Source organism: Asterias amurensis, chromosome 5 (genome assembly GCF_032118995.1).
Source record: "Asterias amurensis chromosome 5, ASM3211899v1".
In the NCBI taxonomy this organism is placed as follows: domain Eukaryota; kingdom Metazoa; phylum Echinodermata; class Asteroidea; order Forcipulatida; family Asteriidae; genus Asterias; species Asterias amurensis.
The window spans coordinates 5,589,692-5,616,510 of NC_092652.1; the positions used below are offsets into that span (position 1 = coordinate 5,589,692).

The window sequence follows — 26,819 nt, forward strand, 5'->3', positions numbered from 1 at the left end:
AGGTGTAAAAAAAAACATCCCTGTTCCAAAAAATAAATGAACAAAAACCTATAAACATTGTCAGATCGGGTACTGGCTTATGGTTTTAATTTAACCAAATCTACTCTCAATCTCGGCCCGGAATTCTTCGTAGTTCAAGTCGCCCACGCTAGTAGGGTTCAACTCCAACTTAAACGCAGGACATGCCTTTCGGACGTTGTCTTTAGTGGTTGTGTAGGGAGCCCTGTCAAGCTTGCTGCTTTGTTGATCGAACCTGCAATGACAAATAGTTTATCATGTTTCTGATCAGCGTTCTTTAAGTTAATTCTTATATTGACATAATAATACTGTATAGAAGTCTACAGCGCATGTATCTACCAAACAAGGTACTCAAGGCGCTGAGTAAGCTTTCAGAAAGATTTGTTATTGAAGGGATGATTTCTGAGACCTAACTATGTCGCACATTATAAGGGTTTAAATGGTGCTATGGCGTACACAGTAGCCACAGCCATACACGCCGGGCGAACCCCTTCTCTTTTCGAGAAGTGCACTAGGTACTTTAACATGTGTACACAAAACATGTAACCGACGGCTTTACGTCCCATCCGAAGGACGATCTTATGGTTGAGTGTCATGATAAGGGACACAAGTGTCACGACTGGGACGCGAGTCCACACTCTGCTGTTCAGAAACACCAGTGTTTGGAGTCGTTGCTCTTAACTGCTCGGCCACGACACTTCCACTTGAAATCACAACGAAAATCAAAATCATTGACACAACAGTCTAGATCATCAGGTTTGTGCTGAACACAATGGCACCAAGGTGATTTCAAATAAATATCCCAAACAATAGTGTTAGTAAGAATATGATATTCACATTCAGTGATTCATGATCGTCATTGTTATATTGTTTGTCATAGGGAAAATCATAAAAGCACTAACTAATGCTTCACTTTTTTCCTATATGTTGGCGAATGGCTTTGATTGAATGCTGTACTATTTATAAAAAAAAATTGTACTTTTTGTAGGACAACAAAAACACAATGTCCACAAATTAAACTTACACAGTTTGAAGATAATAGTAGAAAGCTTCCCTGAAAATATTACTTGCTATGGTGTTGTAGTTTTTGAGAAATTAGTATAATAGTGTAATGAAAATAATTTTCGTCTCAGTGATCATGAGACTCAAATTATTGTAGCATATAAAAACGTATTTTCATGACATTGTTTTACTCATTTCTCAAATACTACAGCACCTCAGCAACTAATATTTTAAGGTACGCTTTCTACAATCAATATCTTCCAACGGTGTACATTTAATGTTAACCTGTAGACATCGTGTTTTGTGTTACGAAAGGTACCCAAATCCTTGAAGGGTTCTTGATATTTTCGACGATTTGTGGTTTTTATTTTGCATGGTAATTATTGTGTGACATTAAATATTTACACCGAGTAAAATACTTTAAAATAACCCGCACTTGTCTTTTTAACTGTCGGCATGTAACACATGTTTACTGAATTGTGAGTTGAATATATTAATATGCATAATAATATACGTACCATAAAATTAGAGCCATTTTTTCTATCACTCTACCAGTCTTCGAGTTGAAGTGAAAGTAAAAGAGAACGTATCGTGGTTCCGAAGGAAGTGTGCTCTTCATCTTATTGAACTGGTCTTCTTCGTCCTCTATTCCTCTTTGGTCAGCAGTTTTATCCACGACAACTTTGTTTCCCTCTATTTTTAAAGTAGCCCACTTGTAGCTCTCCCCCCATTTCATGGCTGTACATAATTGAGTGACTTCAGGATCAGCTTCAACTTCGACTCCAAACAAGTTCTGTAATAAGAAAACAGAAGATACAAATTAAATGTGGCGGGTGCTTTGTCGTTTTAAAGGAACACGTTGCCTTGGATCGGTTGAGTTGGTATTTTAAAAGCGTGTGTATATACCGTTTGTTTTAAAATGCATATGGGTAGAAAGATACTGTAAAAGAATACAATGATCCACACAAATATGCCTCGAAACTGCACGGTGTTCCTTCTACCTCGTCGACTATTAACACGGTCGGCCGTATACTTAAGTCAATTTCTTCCTAAATGCCGACCGTGAGTCCTAAATGGCCGACCGTGTTAGGTAGAGTAAAAGGAAAACCACGCAATTTTGAGGCAAATATGTGTGGATCATTGTCATCTTTCCAACCGTATGCAATTTATAACGAACGGTTTACAAACGCTTTTTATAGACCAACTCGTCCGATCCAAGGCAACATGTTCCTTTAACTCCATATACCCTCAGTACTGAGTATCGCTGTTCTTATTGCTTATGGCATTGCTAGAATGTTGCTATTGTAAAGCCAAGACACAAATTAAGTTTCAAGGCCCATAGCTGATTCTCAAAAGAGTGAAACTGACAACACTCATACAAGAGGGTGAAATTATCACCCTTTTATATTAAGCGAGTATACTATTGTGCATTTTATTCGGAGGCATAATTGTACATTAAATTAATCAAACCTTCCCTGAAAAAAAAGTACAAATAATATTAATTTGGGTTTTTGACCAAACATCGTTATGTGTTATAGCGCTGTATACTCAGTACTTTCCCGAATCCTGTGAAAAAAAGAAACACAGGCATGTTACTCGGAAGGGATTGGAACCCATGACCCTTGCAATTCTAGAGCAGTGTCTAACCAAATAGAATACTGAGGTTGCCGGTAGCTGGGGGCAGTTCGAATCCTATGTTGTGGCAGCGGGTACCGCAGCCATAATATCAGAGATGTTAAATTAAATTTACCATTTCGAATACGAATAATATTTCGACCATATGGCTCACACAAAACACGGCCATCTTTTAATCTTTTGATGTTGAGTTTATATTGGTAAAGTACAGTTGTTTTCACAACAATGAAAATTTTCTCACAACCTAAGAAAATATAAAACTTAATACTTTTCTTGCCAGTTTCTTGACATGGCTTTGCATTCAAACTACTGGTGGAGGGTTTTTTAAAAGCGTATGCTAAAAAGGTCTCCCTGAAATCGGTATGTTCATTAAAAAAATGTGATAATTTTGTGTAATCTCTTGCGATTCTCTTGCAAAATAGGGACACCGCCAATATAGGGCTAGATAGCTCAATTGGTAGAGCGCCGGCACGTTAATCCGGAGGTCTTTGGTTCGAATCCAACTCTAGTCAATTCTTTGTTCAACCCCAAAAATCTCTTGCGATTCTGTATACAACAAGTGCCTTATTTCTAATCCGATAAAATCGTTGCCTCACCCCTCTGAATATTCTCTCAAAGTTCTGGAGTTCAGAGCCTCGTTCCTCATCTTCAAGGCGCTCCTGTAGGCGCTTGAGGAGGACTTCCAATTCTCCATCCACGTTTCTATCCTCCTGGTATCCATTCACCAAGACGTTGATAACCAACGAAAGGAGAAACACAGCTCTGATTCCAAACATGATGCCTCTCCGAGAAGAGAAGGAATAAATGGATGTTTGATGGATGCCAAAAAATACGACTGCAAGTTAAATCACCTTCTTCAGCGTGTGCTAAAACTGTTATCGGAGTTTTACGAAACCTTCCCAACAAATACAGCAGCTAACAGTGATAAGCCTTGTTCATGGAACCTAATACTAACAAGCTTATCGGCTTTTTCCCAATTGCTTTCTAAAATTGTAATACGGCTAGTCTGTGATTGTATGTTTAATTGTTGTCTCAAGGAGACATCTGGACAATTGCCTTTGTTGTCTGTTCCAAAGACATTTCCCAAAGTGCATTTAACTTTAAAAAAGGTTTTGAAGTATTTGTTGCAGATCGGATAAAAACTATTGAAAATCTCTTCAGACAAACGGCAATTTGGCATACACTCAGCTAAAGGTTCATCAACCCTACTTTGTTAGTACGCGTTTGAATACCTTTATAGCCGTAACTGCTACGACGGGTTAATTCAGTCAGTAAAGTTCATTCAACTTAGTGGCAGATCTACTTGTGCCGTGGATTCACTGATTTTTTTGTCACGCCCCAAGGCTCTCATTAACACGTTTTAAGTCATAACTTGTGTGCCCGATTCACTTACATGCGTAACACAACACACGTGACCCCCGGCTTTATGTCCCATCCGAAGGACGAACCAATGGTTAAGTGTCTTGTTAAAGGACACAAGTGTAACGACTGGGATTATAACCCACTCTGCTGATGATCAGAATCACCAGAGTTTAAATTCGGCGCTCTTAACCGTTCGGTCACGACACCTCCACCCAAACATACTGAGGTGGATGATTTTTGTTTTCCCAGCAGGCATGTGTGTGTAATATGCTGACCCGTTGACCCCCGTCGCTTCTGATTGGTTTGGCTTTTACTAGCTACCAAATCGGTAGCAAAAATTCGAGAGTCATGAAAAAAACATAATAAAGGGAATCAAATTGTAAAAGGCCCTGGTGGCTGCATGCACCATTCGGTTCGTGGTCTCCCCTCCTCCTTGGGATAGCGGCATTATTAAGCTGTCCAATGGGAGACATTTGGGACGCTAGGTGGCAGCAGACTTACCAGGTAAATTTCCATTGTTTACGTAGTTCTGAGCGTGCGCACATGACCAATAACAAAGGATTTTAGCTGGTATGTCTGCTGCCACCAAGCGTCCCAAAAGTCCCCCATTCACGAAGGCCTTGCCCAAATTAAAGGCTACAGGGTTTGGCTAAACTATAGGGATAGTGTTTAAAAGCTGAGAGAAAAGGTTTCACAAGCACAATGTAATGAGTGTATGTGAACTGACGTTCGTCAGACAAACTCCTGCTAGGTAAATGGAACTATACATTTACATCATGGTAAAAATGTCCTCTTTTTGTCTTTTCTTTATTTCTCGATGTTCTAACTTCCGCCCAGGTAGTAGTTAAAAAGCAGAATAGTTCAGAACTATGAGGTGTCCCGAAAAATCCGAAAAATCTCCTCCGCGGTAGTGGACCTGGCAAGTAGATACATATATGATGTTTCCGCAAAACACACTATGATACCTCACCATGCAATGCCTCAAATCATATTTCCATTTTGATATAATGTGACCTTTCTGTAGAAATGTAACAACATTTTGTTATATTTTTCAGATATCAACTCATGTTGCTCATACCGAACTTGATAGAGCTCAGTAATTTGTCCAAAACAGTTTGTGTGTACATGTTTAGGGTACGCCTTACTAAATTGGCCATAACTCCCTGTATATCGCCCTCTATTGAAATCCATCGGACATTCACAGATCCCAAGCTTCTTTCTTTCTTACTTACTTACGTCAGATTTATCTGTAAATCTCCAGAACCATGATGAAGGCCATGTAAAATGATGCAAGGTCAAGGGTGATTTGTATGGGCCAGAATATCTCTGGCTGGGCCAGCAAAGGAGATCTTTGGCGTAAATCAAGAGCCTCGACGTGTGACGTCACCGTCCAGGCTACTTTAATAAACCCTAACATAACGTGACACAATATAAAAACAGTTATTCGTGCAACATTATTTATTAAATTCCCTCGAATACCACTACTTAACAACTTGAATAGAAATACAAGAACAGTTATAACAGAAGTTAAAAAGAAAAATCTAATCAATAAATCAGTCAATAATTAAAAACAAACAAGGCCAAAATAACAACATTACTTTATTAAAAGACAAGATAAAACATGAAGAAGAACAAATCCACTCAATTTAATTTTCCATTCTTTTCAAAAGATTCGAAGTAAAGTAATTGGGTGCGTTCGTTTAGCCTCCCCGAGTCGACCCCGATATGTGGCGTTTTTTAACTTCCCACGTTCGTCCTAGAAATAAAAAACCGCCACACACCAGGGTCGACCCAGGGAAGCTAAACGAACGCACCCATTGCATTGTTTGAGATGTGTACGAATGCAATGAGTTAATACTAACTCGGCCTCAAATCACAGAGACAATTGTTATAGAGAAAGGTCAGAGGTAGTGGAAACATACAAGTTAGTTAATTTTGTATTTAAGAACCGTGAACATTCAATACCAACTACTGACTTGATTGACAAAAATAAAAGCTAAACAGATAATAACAGTACAAAGATTCACATAAAATAAAGTAGAGAGATTGAGAGATGTTAACGTTTGAACATGGGAACCCACCCTTGTTTGTTTGTTTGTTTTGTACCATATAAATAAGCCGTGAAGATGTCATTGCAAAAGGAATTATAGTTCCGGTTGTTGAGGTATTGTCGGAAATCTCGAGCGGTTAGAAACACACTCTGAGAAAAATTACTGCCAGTAACGCTTCTCAGATTCAAAATTTCGGGTATAAAAGTGATACTTTTTTCTATATTACCCGCATGTATGCACTATACTATAATATATAAAGCTGTTGTAGGCCTACTTTTAAATTGCCATTACATTTCAGAGTATAATATTTTCAGAGTACTAAAGGTATAATAGACCCTTAAAAGAAACCTCCACCAATTTTGATTACCTCAAATGACTTACAAACAAAAATTGAGAATTATGGAAACCGTTAAATCTTTATCGTTTGGTTGGCTGGTATCCTGCCGGGCATGGTGCTCATTTGAAGTCACCACGTGTACGGATGCAGCTGCAGTGTAGCGAGGGACTCTTTGTAACAAGAATAATATTTGTTTGAATTTTGATGCAATTGTGGTGAATAAACTATCAAAATGACGATTGTGACTAAACGAATGTGAATAGCGAGTCAAGTGAACCGTAACAGATCTAAATAAGATTTTATGAAGCGTGCTACGCATTGGAGCTGTGTATTGAGAGTTGCGATGAATGGACCAGTTTTCGTTGGTCACGTGGTTGCTGGACGCCATGTTGTATCCAAATGCATAGGCAGACTAGTCTGGCACCCCTCGTTCGCCCATGCGTTTCTTGATAACAACATAGCTTGTAATCGCAAACTGTCGTAACTCTCCATTTTATGCAGAGCTGTGTACGAGCCCTGCCCATAATGCATGTTAGAGCGCCCTCTTGCTCATTTAACAAGGCTCGTTGCGGAGTTATGACTAGAACACATTTTCTGTCCTCAAACTTCCAGAATCTTAACAGTTGATCCCTTGAAATGCCGTGAAATAAGCCTAGGCTAGGTTATTAAAATGATGCGGTGATATAATCATTATAAGTTTTGCTGGTGCAACTACATTGTACGGCGCCCCATCCGGATCTTGCTATCTTTGATAATTAACGAGACACACTGTCAACCTTGGCACGGTATGTTTCGTAGTTCAAATCGCTCTTGCTGTTAGCGCTGAACTCCAAAGACAGACCACGACATGCGTTCTTAGTGAAATCTTTAGTGGATGCATATGTCATCCTGTCGGAAATTCTACTCCTCATGTCATCGATCCTGCAAAGAAGACAAATTGTTTTGTTACAGCAATTCTAGACTTCATCGATTGAACAGTTGGTGGCAGGGCAGCATTTTGTTTTGTATCGAGCGCTTTGCAAAGTAAAAGTACCAATAACCCGTGAATGATCGATCATCAGGGGATGATCGACGTGTAACTTACAAATCGCTAGTCAGCACAGCACAACCCCATGTACAATCAATGTGTCTGCTGCCACCAAGAGTTCGAGATCGTTGAAGAAGTGCAATGTTTAGGGTTCGCTCGGCCCCAGCAGCCAGTCTATCTATCAAGGACCGCTGGGATGGGCTAATAGCTTGAACAGATTCTTGTTCAGGAAGTACGTCACGTTTGCAGCGCATAGAAATATGGCGCAGTGTGAGTGTGATGCATGATGGGACTGCGCATTATGAAACCAATGACAATGCATGATACGTTTGCCCATCCCAGCGCCTTTGGTTAAAGCAAGGCGCTGGGGACGAGCGATAGTTTAGGGTCGGTGTTTTGAATAATCCTCGTAAGGATCTGTGACGAAAATGTCCCCAGAAATTTGTCATTTTCGTCAGGCTTACCTTTGAGCTACTCTACTTTCGATGTACTATATTTTCAGCATTTATTTCCATAATTTTAACTGGATTTAGAGGTATTTCCGAGGGATTTACAGTTTTTCATACTGAACAAGCTTTTCAATGACTTTGGGGCACATTGGAATGAATGGTGGTTAAATTAAGTAGAAAAACGAGGCAGATTATCGTCTGCACAGTGTTCAGTAAGGTTCATTAATATTCATGAGATGATGTCATACTATTTTTATCAATGAAAGTAAGGTTTGTTTTTATGCGTTCTTAATCTTTGGGAATGGATTTCTTAGGAACTAAGTTTGCTTAATTAATTAATTCTTTTATTTACTGGAAAGGATAATTACCAGAGAATATTTTGACACTTTCATTCAGAATCAAACTGTGTAAATATGTGATTCTGAGCTGTTTTGCAACAGTTATGTGTAAACCAATTTTGCTCTCGCCGATTTTTAGGGGCGTGGCGTAATTACTATGCGTGAGACCTTGACAGTTGTGTACAATCGTATTGCTGATCTCTTTAAAGTATTGTTTGTTGGATGGCTCCGCTGAGTCTCAGAAAAGTGCATAAAAACAGGTATGTGGAGTTCTGTTTATAAAATTTAAGACAGAAATTAATGTGGATTTTTGTGAATAATTAAACTAAATAATCACCGATTTATTTGCCATTTTATGAGATGTTAATTTTGGGAGCTGTGAAGCCAAATAGTCACTGAGGAGCTTTGGAGTTAGATGTAATATTGGGGAGCTTTGGAGGAGTTCTGGAGTTTATAGATTAAATATTGGGGAGCTTCATTGTAACTTATTAGAGGAGCTGTGTAGCCAGATGACTATTTTATCAACTGTGGAGCTATTTAAGGAATTACGTTAGATTTTCTCAAGGAGCACTCTTGGGGAGCCACGAGAGTTCGAGGAGCTGAACTCCGGGGAGCCATTAGGATTGTGTTAGATTTGTAGATAATTTGTAATTAGTAAAGGGTAATTATTTAGGGACTGTGGACCTATTTAAGGAATTACGTTAGACTTTCTTGAGGAGCATTCTCGAGGAGCCACAAGAGTTCGAGGAGCTGAACTCGAGGAGCCATTAGGATTGTGTTAGATTTGTAGATAATTAATTGTTAGTAGTAGAGGAGGATATTAGAGCCACAGGGCCTTGACAATGGTGTATTTTATATTACAAAGCTCAAGTTTATCTTATCAGACAAGGAGTGGACAGTTCCCTTATAATTTTCATCGCTCGTGGATTCGCTGGGATTGGATCTTGTTGAAGCTGCAAAGCGCAGGATCACTCGGAGCAGTTGGATATTGTATGGTTGGAGCCTAGTATCACTGTAGTTTATTATATGTTTTAAAGTAAGTGGATTTTGTTGTAGCTGTAGAGCGCAGGATCAATTTTCATTATAGTAGTGGATATTGTAGGTTGGAGCCTAGTATCGTTTAAGTTTTAACGTGAATAAGTAGTGGATTTGCAGGTGGAAGACCGGTAAATTTAGAGGATTCATTTGGGAAATATAAGAGAACTGATACATCCTGACTTGTAAATATTGAGTGATGTAAATAGTAATTTGGTGAAGTGGAGAGTCAAATAAAACAGTTATTGCAATTTTGCAAAATTTAAATCATCTTGTGTGCAGATTTAATCATTTTGGTTTAATCCTCTTACTTGGTCATAATTATATGTTGACGGCGAACCCTAGTCTACCAACTCGATAATCTAAACCGGTGAGGTGGAACTCCGGTGGTTTAGGCCTTTAAATTTTCCGAATGTTTGCGCGCTATTGAAGACGACCTGTGAGACGACTTTAGGTCAGACGAGGTCTACATTAATTTCCGCCACAGAACTTTGAGGCATTGAATGTGAGGTATAAACACATTGGTTTGCGGTAACACCATGTGGGATGTCTATCTTGCCGTTGTGTAATTTTGGAAAACTGTCTTGCCATAACAAATGATATCGCGGAGCTCGGATTTCTGGAGACTTGCGGTTCTAAAAACAGGACTACTATATTATACAGCTATATAGCTTATTATAGGTGTTATAGTTCTGAACAACGTTTTGACTAGCTAGATAGCTTGGTCATCGTCCTTATAGATGATGTGACCTCTGACGTCAATCGAAATCCAGAATATGGTGCGCGCGCATACCGCCGGGCAAAACCTTTGTGTTTTGGTAGCAGCCAGCTAGAATCTAGAACATACCAGCCTACCATAACTACGCGCCTTTTTGCCCGGCGATCTATGACGTATGCAGTGTTTTGTCAACAGAGGGCGGTTTGAATGTAAACATAGGTCACGTCGTCCATAGACATCGGCAATCTATGACGTATGCAGTGTTTTGTCAACAGAGGGCGGTTTGAATGTAAACATAGGTCACGTCGTCCATAGACATCGGCAATGGGAGACTTTTTGAAAGCTCTGCCACTAGAGGCAGCAGATATACCAGGTAAGGGTTCACAACTCCTATAGCAAACAATGGTAAATGCTAAAAATTCAAAAAATATTTAGAAGTCTCTCAGCCTCTTGAAAATTAAATCAGATATATTGTCATGCAACTAAACTTCAGATTTCTTCTCAGTTTTTGGCAGGTCAGCATTTTGGAATTGTTGTCAATATTGCCCTAGAAGAAACTCCTAAAAACTCATGCACACCGCTTGTTATCCTTGGGGAACTCGTGTCCAGTACGTCCTGTTCCAGAACAGTTTAGTTTATGCTGGTAATGTGTTATGAAAAACAAAACACAGTTTGGCTAAATCTAAAATACAAAATCAAAAACACGCAAAAACACATGGTATTTGCTGTCAGTGACCGTCACTCATGCTTCTCCTATTCCGAAAGTTGTTGACATTACTTGGTGAAAAGCGCCCTCTCTTGGTGATTGGCAAATAGTCTAAAGTTTCCCATTACAAGCTGGACCAAGACAGGTTTGTGTTGAACAAGTTGGCAAGAAGGAGAAGGTGGTTTTTAAGGCGCTGGACACTATTGGTAATTATACTCAAAATAATTGTAAGCATAGTGACTTACTTGGTAACAATCAATGGAGAGCTGTTGATCGTAATACTATATTGTGAGACACGGCTCCGTAGTTTTTGAGAAAGAAGTAACTATCCATTTGTATTATAACTAAATTTTGATTTCGAGACCTCAGAATTAGATATTGAGTTCCTGAAATTAAGCATCTAAAAAGCAGACAACTTTGTGTGACAAGGGTGTTTTTTCTTCATTTTTATCTTTCAAATTCGACGACGAGTTCAAAGTGTTCACAGAATTGTTGTTTTGTGCATAATATGTTTAGATACTCTTAGTGAGAAGACTGGTCTTTGACATTTACCAAAGATGTCCAGTGTATTTAAGGGTCGGGAAACAAATACAACAAACTATGGTGCTTGTAAGAATATGATAGGTACGTACCAGAGAATAAAAACAACTTTCCTTGCCTCGCGGCCAGTGCTCGTGATGAAATGAAAGTCAAACAAAACGTATCGTGGTTGAGAAGTCAGTGTGTTCTTCATCTCATTGAACTGAGCTTCGTCGCCTTCTATACCTCTTGGGGCAGATGTTTTATCCAAGACAACTACGCGATTCTCTATTTTGAAAGTAGCCCACTTATACTTGTTGGTTAGCTTCATGTCATCAAAGGTTGCGGAAACATCAGGACCAACTTCAATTCCACTCATACTCTGAAATACAAAATTAAACAGGAAACAAAAAAACTTTTATAGGGCAGGAGTTTTGTGCTCTACTATTTTGCAGGTTTGTTATTTTATGCATATGTTGAGATACACAAGTATGAAGACCGGTCTTATCAGTTACCAAATGTGTCCAGTGTGTTTAAACAAGATACTTAAAGTCACCTGGAAGTGCCGTTTTTTCAAAAGGTTAAGCTTTTGTCACAAATATATGTGTGTTGATGAGTGGAATGTGAATAAACAGTTAACTAAGGTTTTAAAAAATCAGTTTTTATGTTATTTACAAATTTAAGAGTAGACCCCGACACGAGATGGCGCTGTTTGGACGTCAATCGAGGCAGACTTTGCCTGTAATGCGTAAAGTAAACACAATTGCAAAGTACATGTACGGACCAAATCGTGAGTTTTTACGTTTCAAAAAAAAAAGTTTTTTCCGACAATGCCGACCAGGTGTATTGCTGCTGAATGCGGAAAAACACTTTTTGAAATGTACCAACTCACGACTTGGACGTACATGTACTTTGCACGTGTGTTTACTATATGCATTGCAGGCAAAGTCTGCCTCGATTGACGTCACAAAAGGGGTAGGCGGAGTCAGCCCCAAAACAACTTTATAAATTTTTAAAAAATATAAATCGTGACAAACATTTACTAAAAATGTTGTTTTATTGTTCGTAAAGCAAATACTATTATGTTTGAAAGAAAAAAAAATCGATTTTCCAGGTGACTTTAACCATGATTTTCAGAGAAACTTCCGTTTAAAAGAAAATTAATGCCATACCAAGTAAAAGTGCTCGCAGTACATACTTGTTATTTTGTCCACTTGATTTGCAAACGGTTATCACCTCTTTTGAAAATGGAGTGAACCCAAAACAAGGTGGTGAAATGATTGCACGGTTACCACTTTCCACCCGTTCCTGGTTTTACCTCGATTTACTCTCGTTTGTGACTTCTTGTATAAAGATGTTTTCAAATAGAACGTATACTGTTATATGAATTTTCCTGTGAAACGGTTTCATTCCAAACATGCTATTTAGCCTGGGACCCACAGCCCTTAGGCAAATGGGCAAGAGAGAGAGAGCCTGGGAAACCCATCAAAGCTCAAACAAAACCTAAAACCATTCAGCTTCCAAAATACGCTACCCTTTGATCCCACCGGGGTGAGATGATGCGCTACGCTGCCCCCATACACCCACCCTCTCGATCATAATTTCGATAAAAATAGCCGGCATCCAATTTTCTCCAGCTACAACCTTACCCTTGGATTGTTGATTGTGTTTTTTTACCACCTGTAAAAACAACCCTTTGACTTTTCGCTTTGGTCTACCTGAAATCATAGAATTCAAGTAAAGGCTTTCTCATTCAAGCTTGTCACCAACCAAAGTCTTTGTGGGAAATAGAACTGTATGACCTTGTAAAAATTGTACAGTGGCACAGAAAGGAACCAAAGTTCACGTCCCAAGGATATTTGACTTGTATTCACCTTGCATTTGTAGTATTTGCTAATTGCATTTTTTTTATAGACTGTGCAAGTCTCGCGCAGATTTGAACTTCCGGGACCATTGTGGTCCCAACCTTATGGAGTTTTACGTTGGGGAGATTTTGTTTCGTCCATTACTTTAGTTTAATATAGTTTATGACCATAAAAATGACATATGTTGTTAAAAATGTAATACTAATCAACAACATATATAAAAGTAAAAATAAAGTCAACATAATAACGAAGAAAAACCGATATTTAAACTTGACCTCAGGTCAGGTTACTTATAAAAAATTAAGAATTTGTGCCCATCTCCGATCACAAAACTTACGCAGACGCTTGTTTTGGCCGCGCGGGGTGGAAAGCCTTTTCATTGGTCGCTTAGGCGTCGGCTTCCTCTTTAAACTGCGTCACGCGTTTATCTAACGCCCTTGCGACCATCGTGCGTCCGCGTATAAACCAGCTTCACATTCGGGCGTAGATTTACAAAAGGGGTTTCAAAACATTTAAGATCAAACAAACATCCTTGTCCCAGAGTTTTACTTTTGTCTATACATATAGACTTTAACCGATAATTGTGTATTAGTTTAAAAAGCTAAAACTAATTTAAACAAGCTCTAATGGGTATTTTTGTTGTTCAGATTCGGCATTAAGAAAAAATTACAGCAAAGATTTGATTCATAAAAAAATTAAGTTCTTCAGTTGTCGTGTTTTCTCGCTCCGGTGCGCGCGAGACTTGCACAGTCTATAGTCAGCTCCTATAATATGTATTTTGTCCCAAAATTCAAAATGCTTCTTCCTTACAGACATTTAAAACGATGTTGAAAACTCACTTGTTCAAATCTTAGTTGTTATTATTATTATATTATATTCCTAGTCTCACGGTACCGATCATTATTTCTGACAAGTTCGCAAACTGAATAATTGATAAATGCAAATCGCCGTTGCCACCACTCCTGGGCTGAAACATTGTTTTATCCACTTTCAAGTTCATATGGATGTAGGCTTGGGTATCTATCAGAAGCCTAGTGGTAGAGCAAAAACCACTCCCCCCAACTTTACGAAGCAATTATGGTTAAATGTAAGGACAATAGTGTCACGACCGGGACTCTAACACACACTCGCTGCTTGAATCCGGTGCGCTTAAAATCCGCTATGGGCCATGACACGCCACGATAGTGTGCATTTTGTTCCGGAGGCATCGTACATTAATGTTATAATCAAACCTATACGCTGGAAGTGTCTTCAACCAAACAATCCTAAGCTAGCAAGCCATCTTTAGTCTATGATGATTGATGTTTTGGTGTGTCTGTTGGTTACAAGTTTTTCACACAACGATTAAAATTATCTCACAAATAGATATTAGATTATTATATTACTTTTCTTGCCCATTTCTTGACAATGTTTTACAACAAATCTCCTGATGGAGGGTTTTCAAAGCATTATGTGCTGAACAGGCTCCCTGAACTCCATACCTTCGTGATCATTAATTATCAATCTCTGCGATTCTATACATGTGCCTAATTTATGTCAAATCTGACAAAACAACACGTGGTCTCACCCCCCATCTTTTCTCCAAGTCCTGGAGTTCATAGCCTCGTTCTTCATCTTCAAGACGCTCCTGAAGGCGCTTTAGGAGGACTTTTAACTCTCCATTCGCGTTATCTTCCTGGTATCCATTCACCAAGACGTTGATCACAAACGAAAGAAAAAGCACAGCTCTGATTGCAAACATGATGATGTTCCCTAAGAAAATAGAAGGGAAAAGTGTATTATTATGATGGTTACGTACGCACTTTCTGTCCAAAATCACCGCATAGACCCATTGCACGATGCGCAGCACCAATACACGCACGTCTTCTGTCCGAAATTTTGCTGTCAAAACGTGAACCAAACTTTAGGAATGGACTCCCCAAAAAGGGCAGAAATAATGGTGGACGCCCATTGCTCGTAAACACGTGTACCATCCCTCTGTGCACGCTTTGACACACACATTTAATGGTGGGCAGAAAACGTGCGCGCAAGTGCGCTTTGCGTTGTGCAATACGCCTTTCTTTATATTTACGCATGAGGTACGTCACAATGCACATCCAAAACGAGGCGATGGGCGCAGCCACTGCAAGTGATGGGGACGTGCGCCCATAGCCTCATTTTGGGTAAGAATTATGATGTCATGCATAAATATTAAGAGAGGCGTATGGGTATAGTTGGTACATAGATATAGAATAAAAATGTTATTATAATTCTATATCTATGAGTTGGTATTCAGTGCTCCTTTGCGTATATAGCTATATATATAGCTCTATGGTATCAACAAATAAAAACACTCTCCCTGTTTTCAAATTAACGGATTGCAATGAAAATGCATTGGAGAAAAACAAACATTTTTATTTCTCTTCCAAAGCTCAAAAAACACAGGTCAGGCAAACATATTTATGGACAAAGGACAAACAAAACGAAAGAATGGATACAAATCCTATACATATTAGTTTGTCTACTTTCGTCAGATCCTAACCCTGCGTAAAAACTCATACGATTCTTTAACCATTCAAAACCATTCTGGAGAGCTATCAATCATGCATTGAATGAATGATTTCATTCCCCGAGCATGCTTGACCAAACACCAGTTGATTTGATTCAATCTCTTTCGTCTACCCGAAAGCATACACAATTCATTGAGAGGCCTACTCTCAAGCTTAGTTCAGACTTTGTGTTAAACGGAATTTAAACGTGACTTTGCTATTATATGTACTGTTTGGTTCCAAAACGAATAAGAGTTCAAGGGCATTTATGAGAAGTACAAGGTGAAATACTCCACTATATTAAAGTTTTATCATTTCACCTGCTGCTTGTGTAGTTCCACCACTTTAGTCACACAGTCAGTTCCCCATATGATGATATCCCTATTATAGATTTTCTCGGTCAAATTCGGCAAAATAGCAGTCAATTTCTTTTTCATGCGTTCGAATTAAAGCTGTTTTGCCTCTCCAGTTACTCCGTTTCAAATTCAGAATTCGGCCAATCAATTTCGTTTTGAGTCGAGATAAATTCCTTTAGCACTCTGTTCAATTAAGCGTATCGTCATCCTTTTTTGTGACACACACACCTCAAGAAGTGTCTGCGAATTTGAATGCTACTTTGACAAATCGCTAAACTAAATGATTATTTTGTCAAATCGAATGACGCAACATTACATTTGACTAGTCATAAAACGAAATCGAATGACCCTTTTTAGTAGCATTCGGTTTCACGCGAAATAGAATAGATTGATGGTTAAATTGGCTGCTCATTTTCCGTAATTGGCCGAGAAAACTTATATTATATCGGAGTTGTTTATCGGTCATTTAGTCTGACAATGTCTTCCGAAAGTAACATTTTTCCCTTCACACCGACCGTTTTACATTAAGTTGGTGCAGGATTGATTGATTTATTGATTGATTGTCAAATGACCTACTAGGTTCTATCTCCACCATTCATAATTTAAAATCCTACTCTTGATAGGTCTACATGGTGTTACTGCAAAACTAACTAGATTGTTTGTCCAGCATGCAAAGTTCGCAAACCTTACTAGATTTGTAAAACTTTAACATGCCAAGTTTCATGTTATAATTATCCTATACTCAGGTACATGATGTTACTGCAAAACCTACTATAGATTGTATCTCCAAATGCACATGTTTCAAATCCTACTAATGTGTATCTATTATCATGTGTGTATCTATATTCTATTAAAAGTGGAACAGATTTTTCGAAATTCTAGATACAAGTTTCAGTTCTGAAAAAAAACCTGTCGTGATGTTGACTTCTACTAAAAATTGTTAGAACAGTGGCCAGGACCACTTCTTTAGCTAGCTGTGGTGGATCTAAGAGGCCCTAACGAATTGATGCAAATAGAGGATTTTTAGGCTCATGACAAGTTTAGTCACTTAATAAGATACGATTTAAATAGCGCTCTACCACAAGATACCACAGCGCTTTACAGGAAACTATATACAGTAAGCAAATACATATAATAATAATAGTAGCAGTGGCAGTGGCAGTGGCAGTGGCAGTGGCAGTGGCAGTGGCAGTGGCAGTGGCAGTGGCAGTGGCAGTGGCAGTGGCAGTGGCAGTGGCAGTGGCAGTGGCAGTGGCAGTGGCAGTGGCAGTGGCAGTGGCAGTGGCAGTGGCAGTGGCAGTGGCAGTGGCAGTGGCAGTGGCAGTGGCAGTGGCAGTGGCAGTGGCAGTGGCAGTGGCAGTGGCAGTGGCAGTGGCAGTGGCAGTGGCAGTGGCAGTGGCAGTGGCAGTGGCAGTGGCAGTGGCAGTGGCAGTGGCAGTGGCAGTGGCAGTGGCAGTGGCAGTGGCAGTGGCAGTGGCAGTGGCAGTGGCAGTGGCAGTGGCAGTGGCAGTGGCAGTGGCAGTGGCAGTGGCAGTGGCAGTGGCAGTGGCAGTGGCAGTGGCAGTGGCAGTGGCAGTGGCAGTGGCAGTGGCAGTGGCAGTGGCAGTGGCAGTGGCAGTGGCAGTGGCAGTGGCAGTGGCAGTGGCAGTGGCAGTGGCAGTGGCAGTGGCAGTGGCAGTGGCAGTGGCAGTGGCAGTGGCAGTGGCAGTGGCAGTGGCAGTGGCAGTGGCAGTGGCAGTGGCAGTGGCAGTGGCAGTGGCAGTGGCAGTGGCAGTGGCAGTGGCAGTGGCAGTGGCAGTGGCAGTGGCAGTGGCAGTGGCAGTGGCAGTGGCAGTGGCAGTGGCAGTGGCAGTGGCAGTGGCAGTGGCAGTGGCAGTGGCAGTAGTAGTATTATATCGAAGTCTTATATAGCGCACGTATCTACCAAGAAGCAAGGTACTCAAGGCGCTGAGTATATACAAACTTTCATAAAGATAGGTTATTGCAGTGATGAATTCTAAGACCCAGTTATTTAGCAAGGTGCTACAGCGCATACAGCAGCCACAACCAGGAACTCCGGGGCGAACCCCTTCTCTTTTCGATAAGTGCACTGGCTTTACGTGCGTTACACAACACATATGAAGAACTTTGGCCCCGTTTTGAGCAGATAATCCCTCACGCTGTGTGTGAGCTGACTGTGTAACGCTTGAGTGCACAGCCAGGAATGGGACAACTCATTTAGATTTTAGGGGATCAAACTTCTAGACTTTGTAAGAAGTGGCAGGAAAGCACAAGGTTTATTTAAAACAAAACATTGCAGTTAGCAGGAGTAATAAATCATTTCATTGAAAGTCGCATATGTAGAGTAGATTACAGTTATTTTACAGAAATATTGAACATAGTTTACATAAACAGTGACACAAATTGTTTAATGTTACACAACAAACTTGATTCGTCAAGATATTTCTGTACATCATTAAACAAAAAAAGGACATGGGACCCTTCAACTAATGTGTTGAATGATAATTTTATGTAGTCCCATATTTTTTGGATTTTTTTTAACGAAGTATTAGCATTTTTGGCATGCCCACCACATATTCTGCAAGAAACACCCCTATTAACTAAATGTAGTAATCCAGCCACATCGAGTGATTTTCGAGTCGAAGAAAAGCACAAAATTCCACGATTCAAATATACCTTTGGACATTAAAAACGCTACATTGTTGAACCGAAATGCTTCTTAGATATCAATTTATTGTTGAGGCATAAAGATCGATGGATTAAAACAGCAAAAAGCTTTGCCAAACGACGTATTCCGCGTCCGATTAAACGATGTTTGTGCTTCGCGAGGTTTGAAGAGGTCTAGCTTTCCGCCATATAACGCACTACCCACTACCTCATACGATTCTTTAACCATTCAAAACCATTCAGGAGAGCTATCAATCATGCATTGAATGACTGATTTCATTCCCCGAGCATGCTTGACCAAACACCAGTTGATTTGATTCAATCTCTTTCGTCTACCCGAAAGCATACACAATTCATTGAGAGGCCTACTCTCAAGCTTAGTTCAGACTTTGTGTAAAACGGAATTTAAACGTGACTTTGCTATTATATGTATTGTCTGGTTCCAAAACGAATAAGAGTTCAAGGGCATTTATGAGAATTACAAGGTGAAATACTCCACTATATTATAGTTTTATCATTTCACCTGCTGCTTGTATAGTTCCACCACTTTAGTCACACAGTCAGTTCCCCAATGATGATATCCCTATTATAGATTTCCTCGGTCAAGTTCGGCAAAATAGCAGTCAATTTCATTTTCATGCGTTCGAATTAAAGCTGTTTTGCCTCTCCAGTTACTCCGTTTCAAATTCAGAATTCGGCCAATCAATTTCGTTTTGAGTCGAGACAAATTCCTTTAGCACTGTTCAATTTAGCGTATCGTCATCCTTTTTCGTGACACACCTTAAGAAGTGTCTGCGAATTTGAATGCTGCTTTGACAAATTGCTAAACTAAATGATTATTTTGTCAAATCGAATGACGCAACATTACATTTGACTAGTCATAAAACGAAATCGAATGACCCTTTTCAGTAGCATTCGGTTTCACGCGAAACAGAATAGCTTGATGGTTAAATTGGCTGCTCATTTTCCGAAATTGGCCGAGCAAACTTATATTATATCGGAGTTGTTTATCGGTCATTTAGTCTGACAATGTCTTCCGAAAGTAACATTTTTCCCTTCACACCGACCGTTTTACATTAAGTTGGTGCAGGATTGATTGATTGATTTATTGATTGATTGTCAAATAACCTACTAGGTTCTATCTCCACCATTCATAATTTAAAATCCTACTCTTGATAGGTCTACATGGTGTTACTGCAAAACTAACTATATTGTTTGTCCAGCATGCAAAGTTCGCAAACCTTACTAGATTTGTATAACTCCAACATGCCAAGTTTCATAATATAATTATCCTATACTCAGGTACATGATGTTACTTCAAAACCTACTATAGATTGTATCTCCACATGCACAGTTTCAAATCCTACTAATGTGTATCTAACACCTTGTGTGTATCTATACTTGGATTATGTTCTTTTGAGAGTGTGTCTTGCTTTATATTCTACTAAAAGAGCAGATTTTTCGAAATTCTGGATACAATTCTCAGTTCTGAAAAAAAAACTGTCCTAATGTTGACTTCTACTAATGTTCTAAGGTAGAACAGTGGCTGGGACTACTTCTTTAGATAGCTGTGGTGGATCTAAGAGGCCCTAACTTAATAATACGATGCGTTTATATAGCGCTCTACCACAAGATACCACAGTGCTTTACAGGAAACTATATACAGTAAGCAAATACTTATAATAATAATAATAATAATAATAATAATAATAATAATAATAATAATAATAATAATAATAATAATAATAATAATAATAATAATAATAATAATAATAATAATAATAATAATAATAATAATAATAATAATAATAATAATAATAATAATAATAATAATAATAATAATAATAATAATAATAATAATAATAATAATAATAATAATAATAATAATAATAATAATAATAATAATAATAATAATAATAATAATAATAATAATAATAATAATAATAATAATAATAATAATAATAATAATAATAATAATAATAATAATAATAATAATAATAATAATAATAATAATAATAATAATAATAATAATAATAATAATAATAATAATAATAATAATAATAATAATAATAATAATAATAATAATAATAATAATAATAATAATAATAATAATAATAATAATAATAATAATAATAATAATAATAATAATAATAATAAGTTAAGCATCAACTTCAATCTATCTACGATACATCCTACAGAGCCGGATCCAGACTATGGATCTGAGGCGCTAAAGGGGTGATGTTATTTAATGGACAGAATTCTACGTAGTATGTGAGCTGTGCCGAGGAGTGCAATCTTCTGGACTAAGTTGATGCACATTAAACTTAACTTAACGAAAATTTAAAATCAAATGTAAGGAAGACATATCAACTGCCAAAGAAATACTCAAACAACGGATCCAAGCAAAGGCACATAGACTCAGAAGATTTGACAAAAGGAGCAAGTTCTTTTGGCAAAACAAGATCTTTAAAGAAGATGCAAAGAAATTATACCGTGAGCTTAGCAATAAGAAGATAGATGTCACCGAGCCACCCACTATAGAAGAAGTTGAGGAGTTTTGGAGTAAGATCCTTGAAAACAACAAAATGCATAACGTCCGAGCTACCTGGATCCAACAGCAACAGGACCAATACACAGATGTAACGAGCCAAGAATGGTCAGATATAAACACCATTGAGACCACTGCAGCTATCAATAAAACCAATAACTGGAAGGCACCGGGATTAGACGGAATTGCGAATTTCTGGATCAAAAACTTGCCTAGCATCCACGAAAATCTTGCATTGGCCTACAACGACATAGTCAAACACCCAGAGAAATGCCTCGAATGGCTGACACGAGGAACTACATTCCTGCTTCCAAAGTCGGAAGAGACTCGGAACCCTAAGAACTATAGACCAATCACCTGCCTGCCCACAATGTACAAAATCCTCACCTCCATCCTAACAGAGAGGACGTATAGCTTCCTTGATGAAAACAACTTGCTACCAGTAGAACAGAAAGGGTGTAGGAAAGGAAGCTATGGCTGCAAAGACCAGCTACTGATCAACAAAACCGTAATGGAAGAAGCCAAATTTAAGAAAAAAAACTTATCAACAGCGTGGATTGACTACAAGAAGGCATTTGATAGTGTACCTCATTCCTGGATAAGAAAATGCCTTGAAATCTACAAAATATGTCCAACTACTGTCAACTTCATCACAGCAAGCATGATGAACTGGAAAACCACCTTGAATCTCCACCATGCAGAAGGGTCGTTAACATCAAGACCGATTAACATTAGATGCGGGATTTTCCAAGGAGATTCACTATCACCACTACTTTTCTGTTTAGCGCTAGCACCACTTAGCAACCTGCTGAACAACAGTAGTTACGGATACACAACCGAAAATGGCAAACTTAACCATCTTGTCTACATGGATGACCTCAAGACATTTTCCAAGGATGACAACCAGCAAAAGGGTCTGCTCACCATTGTGAAGACCTTCAGTGACGACATCAGGATGGAGTTCGGACTCGATAAGTGTGCCAAAGCCACATTCATAAGGGGAAAACTCACCAAAACAACAGACCTAGACATTGACACTGTCACTAAAATCAAGGAGATGGACCAAGAGGGTACATACAAATACCTTGGAATAAATGAAGGTAACGGCATACAACACTCAGCCATGAAGGAGAAGGTCCGGAAAGAGTATTATAGAAGAGTGCGGATGATACTGAAGAGTGAACTTAATGCAGCCAACCGATTTGAAGCTATCAACACCATTGCAATACCTGTAGTATCGTACAGTTTCAATATCATCAACTGGAAACTGTCGGCGATTAAGAGGATGGATGCAAAGACACGAAAAATAATGACCATGAACAGGATGCACCATCCAAAAGCAGACATTGACAGGATGTACCTGCCAAGATCAACTGGAGGACGTGGCCTGATCCAGCTTGAACTGACCTTCAAAACCTCCACAATCGGTCTAGATGCTTATCTGACGAAAACTAATGACCCACTCCTCCAAATAGTGAAACAACATGATGACAAGAAAAAGCTCTACTCCATCAAAAAAGAAGCAGTAAAATTCAAAAGAGAACTTGACTACTCAGAAATCACACCATCAGATAACGAAGCAACAACTATCTATACAAAGCGAGTAAAGAAGACAGCAAAAACCAAGGGTCATGAACAACTACAGAAAACCTGGGAAGACAAGGTAATGCACGGGAAGTATCCAAAAAGGACGAAAGAAGCAGATGTTGACCAACTGAAGACACACCAATGGCTTAAAAACACCGGGCTGAAAGCAGAGACGGAGGGCCTTATCATTGCCGCCCAAGACCAGAGTCTCGCCACCAGGTCATTTCACCATCGCATCATCAAAGATGGAATAGACCCACAATGTAGGATATGCGGAAAATATGAAGAAACCGTAGACCATATTATCTCTGGATGTCCAGAGCTGGCGAAGACGGAGTATATTCATCGACACAATAAGACAGCGGCGTACCTTCACTGGAAAATTTGCAGGCATTACAACATAGAGACGACAGGGGAGTGGTACAAACATCAGCCGACAACGGTCACAGAGAATGATGTAGTCACCATCCTCTGGGACATGCCAATCCATACTGACAAAGAGATTAAAGCCAACAGACCCGACATCATCATCTAGGACAAGAAAGACCAGAGGTGTATACTAATTGATGTGTCAATACCTTCCGAACGAAACACCTCAATTAAAGTTGCCGAGAAGCTGTCTAAATACAAAGACCTTGAGATCGAGATTAGCAGAATGTGGAGTATGAAGACCGAGACAATCCCAGTGGTCATCGGAGCTCTGGGACTAGTAAAGAAAGGACTGGAGAAATTCATTGAACGTATCCCTGGCAGCATAAGCATCAACTTAGTCCAGAAGATTGCACTCCTCGGCACAGCTCACATACTACGTAGAATTCTGTCCATTAAATAACATCACCCCTTTAGCGCCTCAGATCCATAGTCTGGATCCGGCTCTGTAGGATGTATCGTAGATAGCATAAAATAAACTTCTTCATAATAATAATAATAATAATAATAATAATAATAATAATAATAATAATAATAATAATAATAATAATAATAATAATAATAATAATAATAATAATAATAATAATAATAATAATAATAATAATAATAATAATAATAATAATAATAATAATAATAATAATAATAATAATAATAATGATAATGATAATGATAATGATAATGATAATGATAATGATATTGATAATGATAATGATAATGATAATGATAATGATAATGATAATGATAATGATAATGATAATGATAATGATAATGATAATGATAATGATAATGATAATGATAATGATAATGATAATGATAATGATAATGATAATGATAATGATAATGATAATGATAATGATAATGATAATGATAATGATAATGATAATGATAATGATAATGATAATGATAATGATAATGATAATGATAATGATAATGATAATGATAATGATAATGATAATGATAATGATAATGATAATGATAATGATAATGATAATGATAATGATAATGATAATGATAATGATAATGATAATGATAATGATAATGATAATGATAATGATAATGATAATGATAATGATAATGATAATGATAATGATAATGATAACGATAACGATAATGATAATGATAATGATAATGATAATAATAATGATAATAATAATAATAATAATAATATCGAAGTCTTATATAGCGCATGTATCTACCAAACAAGGTACTCAAGGCGCTGAGTATATACAAACTTTCAGAAAGATAGGTTATTGCAGTGATGAATTCTGAGACCCAATTATTTAGCACAAGGTGCTACGGCGCATTAAGCAGCCACAACCAGGAACACCGGGGCGAACCCTGGGTTCTTTTAAATGCGTTACACAACACATGGGACCAACGGCTTTACGTCCCATCCGAAGGACGAAGCAATGGTTAAGTGCCTTGCTCAAGGACACAGCGTCACGGCTGGGGACTCGAACCCACACTCTGCTGATCAGAAACACCAGAGTTTGAATTCGGTGCTCTTAAACGCTCGGCCACGACACTTCCATAATAGCACCGATAATGAGAAAACAGCCAAAGCAATCAATCATTGAACAGGAAAGTTTTGAGATGTTTCTTGCAAACTGCAAGCGACTCCGCGGAACGGATTTGGCGAGGGAGACGGTTCCACAGGCGCGGAGCATTTTCTCTTCACAAAAAAATGATCCCAAAATGCATTATAATATCCTAAGCTGCTGTAGTTTACCACGTAAGTTTGGATTGCCATTAACCTTCAGAGTTATTACCAATCATATACATGTACAGTTGATTCATGTTCCATTAGATTGTTCCCGTTCATTTAAAATGCCCTGCTGTCAATTTTCGTCCGTTCGCTTCAAAAATTTACTATGAAAATTCCACCGAAGCAATTTCTCAAGACAATTATTGGTATCTCGTGGCGCCATTACACTCAGTCAGCTTTGTGCAACTTACTGTCAGTTAACACTTTTCTCACTTCTCGTTATAAACGTTATTACCGCGGAGTGAGTTCTTATATTGGTCTCAACATTTTGATTAGTGTTGCTCCATGCATATTGTTACCGCAAATCTTACTAGACTGTTAAATACTAGTTTGTTATAATACTCCATCATGCAGAGTGTAAAAGAGTGAAAAATTCACTCTCTATATCCGAGAGGTGTCACTTTCGCTCTTTTGAGAGTGAGCGTCAATCTGTGTCACTCTTTTTGAATTTTGAATTGGAACGAACTTCACTCTAAATCGAGTTGAAAGAACCCGTCTTTCACTCTATAAAGAACTATCCGCCATATGGCTCTTTGTGGTATGGCGGACAAAACGAGTTGCTTTTCACTCTTTTGCATACTCCTGTCGCTCTAAACTGTAAAACCAGATCGTATCTTCACTTAGCAAAGTTTAAATTCCTACTTACCTGTTACTGTTTTAGCGCTCTCACGGAAAGTCTACCACAACTGGATGAAACTGGCGTTGTTTTCAGCACTTCCTTGGACCCTGTGGTGCGTTGAGGCCGATTTCGATAGGCATTGGCGCTTATATAGACTTTTTAGCTCTGTCGGCCAGTGACTTCGTCAGAGCCAATCAGCTGCTCTCCCTTGATGGCTCCATAAACATTCATGCACGACGGTCGTTGAATACTGATGTATTTATTTTGAGTTATTAATAACTCGTTGATTGATGGATTATATTTTAAAAGCAACATACCCCCACCACCCTTGGAAGGACTACAACAATGTTTCAAACAATTCTGTATATCATGACGGAGGAATTAGCAAAAGCCTCAAAATATTAAACCGCCATTATTTGGAACATTGAATTCTGAGCTGTTTTCAATGGCTCCGACATAGGCCCTTAATTTGCGAGTCCACGGCTACGGCTTCGGACTCGGCTCATGCTACAGGCCTCTCAGTTGTTTTGACTGTATAATACGCGTGCTATGCGTTCAGGAATTCAGACGCAGAAAACGGAGCCTGAAGTCAAATACAAAGCCAAAGACGTGGTTTCGGAAAAAGTTCAATAGAGAACCGTTATAAAACGCACACAATTGGTGTACACGCCTATATCTGTAACCGCGTACGGACCTCATTATTGTCCCTCTTTTTTTATACTCTTAATTGTTTTGCAACAGCTCCCATTTGTTCTGTTTTTAAACGGTTATGGGCTTTTCCTGAACCTTGGACCACACTATCCTCTTTTTGTTTAGGTCCCCGGTTTGAATGTGTATACCTACTAATCAGCTGTTGTGCATGCAATGCTTCAACTCTCACAAAATGTTTGTCAGTAAATGCCACATGACGGGATGAGCATAAACTCAAAAAAAAGTTAATCCAAACGGTTGTAGTTTTAATAACCAATCATATTTTTAAATACAATTTAGTCTCTAAGGTTTGAATTTCAAATGCTTAAGATTTATTTTTAAATCTTAAAATGGATTGGTTCCAAATTACCATTATACATTTAACTTTAAATAAAAGTTAACTTGCGCGGGTACAACCATGTTGTAATAAATCTCTTTCAGCAAGTTTGGCTTTGAAAACGTTTCGAACATAATACTTTGCTCGTCTTCAGAAAAAAACAAAAAAAAAACACAAGGAGCTGTTCCGCTGCGCTTCGCTGCGAAATAGACTTGTGGACAAGTCGTTAAT

General features: G+C 38.5%; 2 protein-coding genes across 2 annotated transcripts; both read right to left on the reverse strand.

The window, feature by feature from the left end:
• Window positions 1-52: 52 nt before the first annotated feature.
• Window positions 53-3,530, reverse strand: LOC139937501 (uncharacterized). Its single transcript, XM_071932657.1, has 3 exons — window positions 3,252-3,530; window positions 1,539-1,813; window positions 53-253 (listed from the first exon to the last, which is right to left on the reverse strand). Exons 1-3 carry the CDS (start codon window positions 3,429-3,431, stop codon window positions 91-93), a joined length of 618 nt encoding a protein of 205 aa, XP_071788758.1. The 5' UTR covers window positions 3,432-3,530; the 3' UTR covers window positions 53-90.
• A 1,939-nt stretch (window positions 3,531-5,469) lies between these two features.
• LOC139937448 (actophorin-like) lies at window positions 5,470-25,702 on the reverse strand. Its single transcript, XM_071932591.1, has 4 exons — window positions 25,589-25,702; window positions 14,630-14,814; window positions 11,311-11,579; window positions 5,470-7,326 (listed from the first exon to the last, which is right to left on the reverse strand). The coding sequence occupies exons 2-4, from the start codon at window positions 14,801-14,803 to the stop codon at window positions 7,161-7,163; spliced, it is 609 nt and encodes a 202-aa protein (XP_071788692.1). The 5' UTR covers window positions 14,804-14,814; window positions 25,589-25,702; the 3' UTR covers window positions 5,470-7,160.
• Window positions 25,703-26,819: the final 1,117 nt, after the last annotated feature.

What these genes read in the sequence shown, in the direction of transcription:
- LOC139937501 (XM_071932657.1), bottom strand. Translation starts at nt 3,431, where the DNA reads ATGTTTGGAATCAGAGCTGTGTTTCTCCTTTCGTTGGTTATCAACGTC. An exon ending in TTGAGAGAATATTCAGAGGG is followed by an intron (nt 1,814 to 3,251) that starts GTGAGGCAACGA and finishes TTCTTATTACAG; the next exon opens with AACTTGTTTGGAGTCGAAGT. An exon ending in AAAATGGCTCTAATTTTATG is followed by an intron (nt 254 to 1,538) that starts GTACGTATATTA and finishes TTGTCATTGCAG; the next exon opens with GTTCGATCAACAAAGCAGCA.
- LOC139937448 (XM_071932591.1), bottom strand. Translation starts at nt 14,803, where the DNA reads ATGTTTGCAATCAGAGCTGTGCTTTTTCTTTCGTTTGTGATCAACGTC. An exon ending in ACTTGGAGAAAAGATGGGGG is followed by an intron (nt 11,580 to 14,629) that starts GTGAGACCACGT and finishes TTTGTATTTCAG; the next exon opens with AGTATGAGTGGAATTGAAGT. An exon ending in AAAGTTGTTTTTATTCTCTG is followed by an intron (nt 7,327 to 11,310) that starts GTACGTACCTAT and finishes TCTTCTTTGCAG; the next exon opens with GATCGATGACATGAGGAGTA.